The sequence below is a fragment of the Piliocolobus tephrosceles genome, chromosome 11, assembly GCF_002776525.5.
Source record: "Piliocolobus tephrosceles isolate RC106 chromosome 11, ASM277652v3, whole genome shotgun sequence".
Classification (NCBI taxonomy): Eukaryota; Metazoa; Chordata; class Mammalia; order Primates; family Cercopithecidae; genus Piliocolobus; species Piliocolobus tephrosceles.
In genome coordinates this window covers 56,413,270-56,425,503 of record NC_045444.1, presented here as the reverse complement: position 1 = coordinate 56,425,503, position 12,234 = coordinate 56,413,270, and the positions used below count along the sequence as shown (strand labels likewise).

Sequence of the window (12,234 nt, the reverse complement as noted above, 5' to 3'; positions counted from 1 at the left end):
AGAAGTAGGTAGGGTTAGGTTTTGGTGCCCATCTACACTCTCCGCCGCCCTTCTCTCCCTGCCCTCATCCCACTCCCTGACTTTCTATAGCTTTTTTCTAGGATATGTCATTAAAATTGAGCTCTTCTCCATTCCAGGTCTTGTTCCATGCCTGGTCCCAGTCAGCAAACTGTTTTCATGCTTAAAGGAAAACAAGCTACCTCTCTTTGGCAATAGATATAAAGAGTGAACAGATTAGAAGTCCCAAGTGATTTGGGTCCCAGTAGAAGCAGTATGCAATAGCTGGAACAACACTGTGCTAAAGTCAGCAGATCAGCTTCTAGGCTGGCTAGGCTGCCTGCGGATGTGGACAGGTCAAGGAACAAAATGTGATGATGTGGCTAGGATTAACTGTAAACAGAGAATCATCCCAGGAGTAACCTATTTCAACATTTTGATTGAGGACAGTTTATTGATGAGTTTCTCAAGAATGAGGGTAACAAATACAATTCTTTCTTCCAGTGACCGTGGCTAATCAATCATGGCCTTCTTTTGTACTGAACTAAATTTAATTCAACCTCAAGTTCCTTCTTAACACTTCGCATCAGTGGTTGTCAAAGTGTGGACCCCCAACAAGTAGCATCAACATCACCTGGAAACTTATTAGAAATGAACGTTCGCCGGGCGCGGTGGCTCAAGCCTGTAATCCCAGCACTTTGGGAGGCCGAGATGGGCAGATCACGAGGTCAGGAGATTGAGACCATCCTGGCTAACACGGTGAAACCCCGTCTCTACTAAAAATACAAAAAACTAGCTGGGCAAGGTGGCGGGCGCCTGTAGTCCCAGCTACTCCGGAGGCTGAGGCAGGAGAATGGCCTAAACCCGGAAGGCGGAGCTTGCAGTGAGCTGAGATCCGGCCACTGCACTCCAGCCCGGGCAACAGAGCAAGACTCCATCTCAAAAAAAAAAAGAAAGGAAAAGAAAAGAAATGAACGTTCTTGGGTCCAACTTCAGACTTTGTGAATCAGAGACTCTACAGGTAGAGTCTGGCAATCTGTGTTTTTATCAAGCTCTCCAGGTGACCTTGATCCATGTTAAATTTTGAGAGACACTACTTTCAGATCAGTGAGTCTTACTCCTGGCTGTACATTAGAAACAGCCAGGAAGATTTTAAACATGCCTAGGATCAGCCCCTAGAGATTCTGACATTGATCTTAGATGGGAGCTGCCATCAATTATTAAAAGAGCTCCCTAGACAATTTTAATACGTGGCCAGGGCTGAGAACCACTGTTTCAAGTAGTCACTACCAATCAATCAGGGTTGGAAGGAGACTGCACACCTATTTGCCATGCTTATTTTAGATAACCTAGAACCATCCAAACTGAAATATAACCAACAAAGATAATCTATACATTTGGGAATTGTGACTTACTGTGGAAGACGCATAAATGGTTGATGTTAGGATTACAGAATACATGATAGAAACGGAGTGTAGAAAAATAAATAAAAAGTATAGAAATTAGTTGTTTTTGTGTTGTCTGTTCTGGAAAGAACATGTGCTGATTTTAAATTGTTAGTTTGGCTCCTTAGCATAACTATTTCTTGTGTGGAATAAACGCAAGTTTTTAGCTAAGGTGATGGATAAAAAGACTTGTTGTTGTTGTTGTTGTTATTATTGCTACAAACACCAAAAGGATAAAGAGAAAAATTTAAGTGAGACATTAATACATTTTTATTATTACATACACACACACAGACAAAACATTATGGCCAAACAGTGAAGCAACAACATTGAAAGAAGGAAAAAATAGAAATCAAGAAAAATAGCCACAGCCTGTTAGAATTTCATTAACTAATTCCCTTCTTCTCCCCCGTTGCCTTTTCTCCATTGATAAAATGCTCCAGTTAGAGCATCAGGCAGGATTTCCCCCTCTGCGAGATTCTAAACCACTGTTTGGCCCACACTCACTTGCAATGCTGTGATAAACAACATAAAAGCAAGAACTGACATCAAAACAAAAGAGGGGAACCCACTTCAGGGATACAAATATCTTTCTGTTTCCCTGTTAAGAAGGAAAAATCACAAATAATTTTTAATCTTGTTCTCTGGCCCAACTCAGCAGCACTAAGAGCTACCAGTGATCAAAGTCCAAATGATATTGCCCTTGTGGAAAGCTAAGATTGCAAGCTTTTGTCTGTACCTATTTTGAGATCCTCAGTTAAGAAAAAAAAAAAAGATTATAAGGAGCAATAGCCATCCAAAGAAGAAAAAAGCACAAAGAGATCTAGAAAAAAAACTGTAAAATCTCTTTTGGTTTGGGACTCTCCTTATGAAGGTGCCATGTCCAAGACCAGAATGAGAGGAAGCAACATCTTTACCTGGTTCAGCAAATGCGCCCAGCTACTTTGCTGGGGTTTCCATAGAATTTCTGTTCATGTAATTGAAAGGAAAACTTATGCCATGTTTCTTATTAATTTACATTTCAGTCATCAAAATATTGATTTTTAAGAGTTATTTGAAGCATAAAACCAGAAACTTACAGAATATTCTGAATAAAGCTTAAAGGGAATCTGCTCCTCCATCCCCCAGCTTTGCTGAAGAACAGGGAGAAGGATTTGAGTCAAACTAAAGAGATAAATAAGATTATCAAACCATTGAATTCAAAGCAGCATCCAAAATTGTCAGTTTTCAGTATGATCTGGCGACAATTGGAATCACCTGGCTTCTCTCTGGCAACTGAATTGCTGAACAAGGAAATTGGAGAAATGGAGATATGAAGGAAAAAGAAGAGAGAGAAGGTGACTCATTTTAAGTGTATGAATAGGTTGAGTTAAAAAAAACTTAGACCAGGCCGGGCACGGTGGCTCACACCTGTAATCCCAGCACTTTGGGAGGCTGAGAAGGGCAGATCACAAGGTCAGGAGATCGAGACCATCCTGGCTAACACGGTGAAACTCCGTCTCTATTAAAAATACAAAAAAGTTAGCCAGGCATCGTGGCTGGTGCCTGTAGTCCCAGCTACTCAGGAGGCTGAGGCAGGAGAATGGCGTGAACCCGGGAGGCGGAGCTTGCAGTGAGCCGAGATTGCTCCACTGCACTCCAGCCTGGGCCACAGAGTGAGACTCCATCTCAAAAAATAAAATAAAATAAAATAAAATTAGACCAGTGACGTGGCTGAAAAGTAAAATTATGAACTTAAATATTTATAAAATGCCAAACTTGGGGAATGTGCAGGTGTGACAATAGAAGCTTCTCTAGAGATGGGTCACCTTTCATCAGGGAGGGTTCCTAAGTGTTTCTGGTTTAATGAAGTAAAGCAATACTTGGAGTGGAGTTCTGGAGGAACTGAATCCTTCCAAACTTTGATTGAGCTCTATGAGCCATTCATATTTTTCAAGGAGAAAAATTAGTCAAGTGTCAAGTCTTTACCAGACTGTTTTGAAGTAAGATGGAAAAGCATTTGGCTGTCAGGAAAAAACAAGAAAACAAACAAAAAAACCCACCAAGAACACCATTAGGAGGTGTTGCAAATGCCTTTGGGGCCACTTAGGAAGAAATATAAATGTGTGAAGTATCAGGCAAAGAGGATGCGAAATCATGGGCTTTGTGATGAACCAGAGAATTCACACCCCACTTAAAGACATTCAGGTTCAAAGTTTTTTAAAGAGCACTGTGCCTGGCCAAAAACAACACATCTTTGGAGGATCTCCTATTTGTGGCTTCTAGGGGGAAACAGTGGTCCACACCCTCAGTCAGTAACAGCCAGCCACGCTTCTTTGAAAATGAAAACTCTCCCATTGTCTCCATCCCCAAGTCTCCTCAAGTTCAAGAAACACTGATGTTCTCCTGGATCCTGCTACCTCTCTCTGTCTCCTACTCCCTAACCTCCTTGCCCCAAGGTAAAGTTCCAGTTCTGTATTTCCTTGAAACAGACTGAGAGATACTAAAGGAGTCTGAAGTACCCAGAGCCTCTCTGCCTACACACTGGGCAGTGGCACTGGGGTTGGCAGATAAACTGTAACTGTAAATTCTACCACAAAATCCTCACTTTCCATCAAATGCAGATGCTGGTATTAAAGACCATACTTCGAAAATCACAGCCTCTCAAGCAGAAGTCCAGGGACCTTCAAAATTCAAAAGGGTGAGACTGTAATATTTTTTAAACGTTTGAAAACCATGATTTAGTCCAATTCTCTCATGTTATCATGACTGGAGCTTAGGGATATTAACTGGTGGAGGACTGAGACCAGAAACCCATGTTTCCACTTCTTGTCCACAGTACCCCTTCCTTCCATGAATGTTCTCAATCAGTCTGAGATTTATATACCAGGTTCTGGATCATAGATCTTCCCGTGACACAAAACTTTCCTCAGTCTTAAGGTAAATCTGATACAAACATGTCAGAGTCTGCCTCAAGAGTACGAGTTAAGGAGAAGCCATTGGTAAGGAGAGCTGCAACTAGACCAGTGTCCCAGGCAATATGGAAGGAGGTGGAGAGGCAGCTGTGAGGAACTGAGCTTATCCCTGTCTATTCTATTCTTTTCTATGAAATCACCTTTCAGAGTCCTCTGCAAGGTTGGTCTTAAATTTAATCGGCTGTTACCTATAGAAAAAAGGAGTAGTGGACAGAAGGTTCTTATATAACAGGTGATCACTTCCAGCTTTGGAACCTTCTCTGGAACACCCCTGAGTTTAGAACACCCATTCCAAACCTCGAAAGACTCCACCTTTATGGTCACCAGGCTCGCTGCAGTCTTGAACCTTGGCACTTCCTCTGGTACCCGCTGTGACGGGGGAATGTGTCCCACTGCTTTGGTTTGAAGCGTCCCCTGTGGAATGAAACAAAAGGACTTTCTCAAGGTTATGCTCCCACACCTAGATGAATTACCAAACTGGGTGATACAAGTTGGCCAGGAAAATCCACACTTTTCTTATGGTTCAAGGCACCAAGGTGACTAATCTCACCTATGGACTTGGTGCTTATTTTTAAGATTTAAGACAGTATAGTTGAGAAAGGGCACAATAGTAGGAAACAGGAGAATTAAGAATTGTTCTGGCTAGATTTTCTACTAGCTGAATGACATTGGGTAATTTGGGGAAACTGTGTCACTGATCACATTAGTCAAATAGGGAAACTCAGTGACAAACAGAGGTCATGAGTGCACCAGGCTAGGACTCTTGGTTTGGTCACTGGATAGCTTTCCTGCTGTCTTTCAGTTGCCCCTACCAGGGAACTAAACCACGGGGTGAGCTCTCTCCCAGGAAGCTGCTCCTTTTTCTCCTCCACGTCGCTGCCTCTTGGAAATGCCTTTCCCTTCCTGTTATCTTGCAGTCCTGATCACAGATCTTTATTATGCTGTCAGGGAGAAGATAGACTACACACTATATTCACTTGAGGAATATCACATCGCAGCTTCTCATTGTCCAGTCAGCTTACTTCCTGCTGGATTCCCCAAAATAATGGCTCCACCAGGGATTTTCGCAGCTGTCACATCTCTTCTTCCATTCTCCATGACCTGAAGGTCACGAGGGGCTGAAGATGTTCCAACATCTTTTACCTCAGATATCTGGAGAAGGCAGGTTCTTTCCATTGGATCTCCTGATTTTAGACAGAAACTACACTGGCAGCAGGACTCCCCCTCCTCATGGAGGAGATCTTTTCTGGTCCTGCCCCGAGGCAGTCAACCCTAACTCTGTCCACATCACCTTTTTTCCTGGCCTCTTACCCAGACCTTGTTCTCATTTCCTGCACCTTCCTTCTGGCTTTGGTTATTTCTGTTTCTGGCAGCAGTGCTTCCAAATGTACCACATTAGAATATTTGGTATCTCTGACCTTTCTCCTTTATTATTTGCTCAGATGCGATTTTTTAAAATCCTGTCCTTCCCCCTCCTTCTGGTTGACTCCTCCATCTTGGGCGTCACTTTTCCACACCCAGCTTGCTATCACCCTTGTCTCTCCATTCCTTTCAAGTGGCCAAGTAAACATTTCTAGCTGCCTCAAGGTAAATTTAAAGAGACACAGGCCCTTCCTCGCATTCTAATACAGAAAGTAAGAGTAAAAAGAGATTAAAGATATGAAAGCACCCACAACTTTTAAGGGGGGTGTATCACTAGTATTTGACTAGTGATATCCCACAATTCATGTCTATTCAGAACCTCAGAATGTGACCTTACTTGGAAACAGAGTGTTTGCAGATGTAGTTAATTAAAAATGAGGTCATGTTGGATGAAGGTGGGTCCTGAAGCCAATGACTGGCGTCCTTACAGACAGGCCATGTAAAGATACAGAGAGACTCAGGGAGAAGGCATACGACAATGGAAACTGAGAGTGGACTGATGGGTCTACAAACCACGGAAGGCCAAGGATTGCCAGGAACCAAGAGGAGACTGGAGAGAGACTTGGAACAGTCTCTCCCTCAGAACCTCCAGTAGAAACCAACATTGCTGATACCTTGATGGACTTCTAGCCTCCAGAAGTGTGACAGAATAAGTTTCTGTTGTTTTCAGCTGCATAGTTTGTGGTAATTTGTTATGGCAGCCCTAGGAATCTAATTTTGGGGTTGGGGAGTAGCATGACAGATGTTAAGGATGGAAATTAGAAGAAACAGAAGGAAAAGATCAAGCTGAAAGGTACGTACTTTCAGCTTGATTTGGCTGGGTGGTGCGGGGGAAAATTGGGTGGGAAGAGGTAAGAAAAGCTCCATTATTTTTATTTAACAAACATTATCATACATAGGGATTATTATGTTCTATGCATTGTTCTCAGTCCTTTACAGACATTAACTCATTTAATCCTCATAGTAACCCTAAAAGAGAGTGACTACTTTATTCCCATTTTACAGCTGAGGAAATTGAGACAAGGGGAGGTTAAATGACTTGCCCAAAGTCCCACAGCTGTAGAGTGGCAGAGCCAGGATTTGAACCCAAGCACAAAATTTTTTCCTAATGTCTGAACTCCTAAATATTACATGATGCAGGTCATTTATTTAAACATTTAGAAATAATAATCCCTATTCTCCTTTTTTTCCCCTTTATAAATGAAAGTAAAAAAATCAGACCTTTGTACATTCTTTCATGTGCTTGGGCCTCTAATGGTCCCACAGATTAGCTGCTGCAGAAAGAGGCTCTGGCCTGGCCTGCCATTTAGTGATCCACCCAAAGGACAGATCAGGCATTTTTTCACAGAAACACTGTCCTGGTAGGTTTCCTGGTTGGTGATCTAGGCTGGGTAAACGTTCCTGCCCTCATAATGGGCCTGGCAAAGGGCACCCACTGTATCTGGCAGAGAAGGCACATATGGATGAGGCACAAAAGCCCAGGCTTCCCCTCCTAACTGCTGCTGGCAGATTTTACAAGGAGCCAGTGTGGTTTCTGGCTTGGACTGACAGCTGGTCATCAGCCATCTTATCAGAATATAAAGGATAAAGAGGCCAACTTGTGGGAGGTCTGACAGGCAAATGCCACCAAAAGCAGCACCAAGAAAGTTGGATTCTTAAAGAACAGAATCTCATTGACACATTTTTTTTTTTTCTACAGCCCATAAGAAATCCTGGCCTCCATCTCTACCACACAAAACAAGTCTAGCAATTTCAGGCCTCTGAAAGCATTTTCCACTTTGATTATCCAGTACTTAATTCCAGTCATTATCCCAGTTAAACTTTGACTGAGTTCAAAGAAAATCTTGCCTGGTAACTGTTTTCCCCAACCTGGAAGCCAAGGCGGGAAGTTTTCCATTATCCTCGAAATCAGTTTCTTGCTTGTCCTGGAACAGCATTGTCTGGGGAATTCCCCTTTTTTCTGATCATCTAGGGACTGTCAATCCATTCTCTTCTGACTCCCACCAACTTCAGGCTTTCTTTCTTAAAATTTATGTCCTGCCTGCTTCTGGTAGCTTACAGACTGTTTGCTTCTTGCGGCTGTGTTAAGTGGCTCAGTTTTGTATTCCTCTCACGCCTGGGTCAGGGGATTCAGTTTGATTCTATGTAAGACTGCTCCGTCTTGATGGGAAAAAAATTTTTGTGGGTACCCCAAAAGAACCTAGCAGAATGTTCTGCAGAGACAGGATGTTGAGAAAACGTTTGGAAGGAAGGACAGCAAATAAGGATTAGGAAGTCTGGATTATAGGAGATTTCCTAGCTTCCACCGGTAAAATGAAGCAAGATTCCTAGCCTACTTCTCAGGGTTACTATAATGATAATTATGGGAAGTAAGGTGTGTGCAAGTGCTTTGAATAGACTATAAATTGCTATGCAAAAGTATAAAATAACCATATCTGTCAGCTAATCAAAAAGAAAACAACTCCCACTTCTGGGATCATTCCTGCCCCTACAGTTCTAGTTTCCTGTGAAGCAAAGTTATTTACTTTCCTATACATTTTGCTTAAAAGGAAAATGCTCTAAATGTTTATAAGACCTTTATTCATAATCACCAAGAACTGGAAACAATCCAAATGTCCTTCTGCTGGTAAATGAATAAAATTGTGGTACATCCATACACTGAAATTCTGCTCAGCAATGAAAATAAATGAACTACTAAAAAATGCAACATGCAGATGAATCTCAGAAGCATTATGCTAAGTGAAAAAAGCCAGACTCAAAAGTTTCACACTGTATGACTCCATTTACAGAGTCAAGACTATAAGGACAAGACTCAGGAAGAGGCAAGACTATAGGACAGAAAATCCATTAGTGGTTATCAGGGATTGAGGGTGAGTGGGGGTGGACGTCATGAAGGGCATAAGGAAACTTTTTGGAAATGTTCTTTTTCTTGATTGTGGAGGGGATCCAGTCTTCTCAAACTGAATTTTACTGTATGTAAATTATACTTAATAAATTTGACTTTTAAGAAGTTACTAGAATTTTTAAAAATAAGGCCTCCTTTTCTTCAAACTGGATCTATTCCTAGAAAGCAGGATCCAGTCTGCTTCTAACCCATCAGGAGGAAAGAGTCTGATGGGGAGAGCCTTGCTGTTGATGAAGGACTTTTCACAACTATTTGCATCATTGACCATAGCTGGTTTTGACACTAAGCACTTGGCTCAAAGTCTATGAAATTAGCAGGCTCTAGTTACTTGTACATCTCAACCGTCACAACTTTATTGACGAGAATGGCTACCAGCTGTCACCCTTGCCTCTGTGTCTGTATTTGGTGATTCAGGCTTCATGGCCACAGCAAATCAAACCGTGATCCTGCTATGGCTCATCGTGTTGAGGTTTGAACTCCTGGCCAAACGGCTGTCGCTCAGCTGTTACGCTGCCAATCACCCGTCACTGTGGGTTAAACATGATAGGTTCACCAAGATCTTCCAACTCTTCAGACATCTGAAAGGCAACTTACTTTCCACACCAGAAGGCAACAAATCTGGGTGATATTTAGCTCCTAGATTTTAGAATTTCTGGCTTTACAGAAGCAGGGTGACAAGGGAACTTGCTATCTTTCAGAACAAGTTGCGAAAGGGCCTCAAACTAGTGAGGGGAAAAATTATGTAAGGAGCACAACACCTAAGTCTTAACAATATTGAGGTTCCTGAAAATTTTATATACACAAATGAATTAAGCTTTCAGTACGAATGGAGCACAGCTCTTTGCAAAAACAAAACAAAACCACTTGAAATCTCTTACATGTTATTTATTGTTGTATTCTATTTTTTCCCTGTCAAATAAACAAGACATAAGTTAAGACTTGGAAAATTCTTTATTTATTTATTTATTTTTCCAAGATGGAGTCTCGTTCTGTCACCCAGGCTGGAGAGCAGTGGCATGATCTCGGCTCACTGCAAGCTCCGCCTCCCGGGTTTATGCCATTCTCCTGCCTCAGCCTCCGGAGTAGCTGGGACTACAGGCGCCCGCCACCTCGCCCGGCTAGTTTTTTTGTATTTTTAGTAGAGACGGGGTTTCACCGTGTTAGCCAGGATGGTCTCGATCTCCTGACCTCGTGATCCGCCCGTCTCGGCCTCCCAAAGTGCTGGGATTACAGGCTTGAGCCACCGCGCCCGGCGGAAAATTCTTTTTATGAAGATTTTACTGTAATCGAATTTGAGATTTGACAGGTACTATTTTTCTCCAAAACTGAAACAAATTGTTTCATCTTTTTGAAGTTACAGCATTTTGTTTTTGTTTTTTTGAGATGGGGGTCTCACCATGTCACCCAGATTGGAGTGCACTGGTGCAATCTTGGCTCACTGCAACCTCCACCTCCCGGGTTCATGCAATCCTCCCCGCTCAGCCTCCCAAGTACCTGGGATTACAGGCATGAGTCACCATGCCCAGCTAATTTTTGTGTTTTTAGTAGAGACAGGATTTTGCATGTTGGCCAGGCTGGTCTCAAACTCCTGACCTCAAGTGATCCACCGGCCTCAGCCTCCCAAAGCGCTGAGATTACCTGCTTGAGCCACTGTGCCCAGCCTGAAGTTATAGCATTATTATGTCCTCCATAGAAGAGTATTTCACAGACTTTTTTTTTCCCCCCCTATATAGTTCACATTTAGGAAGGGAGTACAGAGAGGGAAGTAACATTTCATTTAGTGAATATGTACCATTTGCCAGGTACTGTGCAGGATGCTTTGCATATATACCTGCTATGATCTTCATAGCAGTCCTGAGTATTAGGCCTTAATGAGTCCCATTTTACAGCTGAGGAAACTAAGGCTCAGAAGTTAAGTAATTTTCCCCAAACCACATGGCAAATGGCAGCATAGCCATCATTTAAAGTTCATTATTTGACTCTAAACTCCATATGCCTAGGACAGTATTTTAACTCTTTCCAAAGCTTTGACTGGTACCTTATGTCCAATGTGCCATATTCAAGATGGAAACCAAGAGCAGGGCATGGTCTACTGGAAAGAGCACTGAGTGAAGGCTCTGAAGAGGGCTCTTCTGAAGCCAGTGCTTAAATTTGAAGAACACGCCGGGCGCGGTGGCTCCCGCCTGTAATCCCAGCACTTTGGGAGGCCGAGACGGGCAGATCATGAGGTCAGGAGATCGAGACCATCCTGGCTAACACAGTGAAACCCTGTCTCTCATAAAAATACAAAAAAATGGCCGGGCGCGGTGGCTCAAGCCTGTAATCCCAGCACTTTGGGAGGCCGAGACGGGCGGATCACGAGGTCAGGAGATCGAGACCATCCTGGCTAACACGGTGAAACCCCGTCTCTACTAAAAAATACAAAAAAAAAGTCTAGCCGGGCGAGGTGGTGGGCGCCTGTAGTCCCAGCTACTCCGGAGGCTGAGGCAGGAGAATGGCGTAAACCCGGGAAGCGGAGCTTGCAGCGAGCTGAGATCCGGCCACTGCACTCCAGCCCCGGCAACAGAGTGAGACTCCGTCTCAAAAAAAAAAAAAAAAAAAAAAATTAGCCGGGCCTGGTGGCGGGCGCCTGTAGTCCCAGTTACTCAGGAGGCTGAGGCAGGAGAACGGCATGAACCTGGGAAGCGGAGTTTGCAGTGAGCCAAGATTGTGCCACTGCACTCCAGCCTGGGCGACAGAGAGAGACTCCTTCTCAAAAACAAACAAACAAACAAACAAATAAACAAAAAACACTTGCAGAACACATAAGGAGAGATACAACTTATTTAACTCTCTGTACTCCTGGTTCATCTGTTAAGAGGTAAAACAAAGCCTGCCTTTCTATTTCCAAGAGTCTTTTGAAGAAAAATAGTATGATCATTCTTGCCATAGCCCAGTTAGTTTTCCCCTAAATGTTTCTTTACTATTGTGTAGTTACAGTCTAGACAGCGAATAAAAGTTATAAAATGTGATAACATATTCTACAATTCTACATGAAATTTTTTTAAAGACATAGAGTAAAGGCAGCTCAAGTGTGTGATTGATCATAAAAATGTTTCATTCTGTGTTGAGGTGGCAAAGATACCTTTTCAGGCACCACTTCTTTGCAGCCAGAGTCTGGAGCGCTCAACAAGGTTCATAATGGAGAAAACTGATCCAAATTAGAGGCTCTAACCACTGGTGTGCTCTGAAGTTATAATATCGAGTCCTAGGGTACCTCATCTTAAGCAGATGTGTGCCGTGCCAATATGATATTGGGCACAAGTAGACCTCAAGCCCACAATGACTTTGCAGCTTCCTCTCTGTGTATTAGGTAAACAGTATTCTGCCCTCTGGCTTATTTAATCCTAGCACGGGCAATAATTTTATTCCATAGCAAAGGAGATTCCTGTGCATTCCAAACTATGCCATGACAAAAATTATATCGTTTGTGCCAAAGAGAGATTTGGCAGAGCTCATTTCTTGTCAGAAA

The 12,234-nt window shown here is 42.7% G+C and overlaps 1 protein-coding gene across 5 annotated transcripts in view; it reads right to left on the bottom strand.

Moving 5' to 3' along the window:
- MYO3B (myosin IIIB) overlaps nt 1-12,234 on the bottom strand; it is a 494,519-nt gene that overhangs the window by 138,497 nt on the left and 343,788 nt on the right. For all 5 annotated transcript variants that reach the window (XR_002725179.2, XR_002725177.2, XR_002725178.2 and 2 more), the window contains one exon: nt 4,709-4,810. Coding sequence is in view for 2 of the 5 variants with exons in the window: in XM_023185963.2 (XP_023041731.1) it covers nt 4,709-4,810 (102 nt within the window). In the remaining 3 variants the exon portion in view is untranslated. The remainder of the gene's footprint in view (nt 1-4,708; nt 4,811-12,234) is intronic.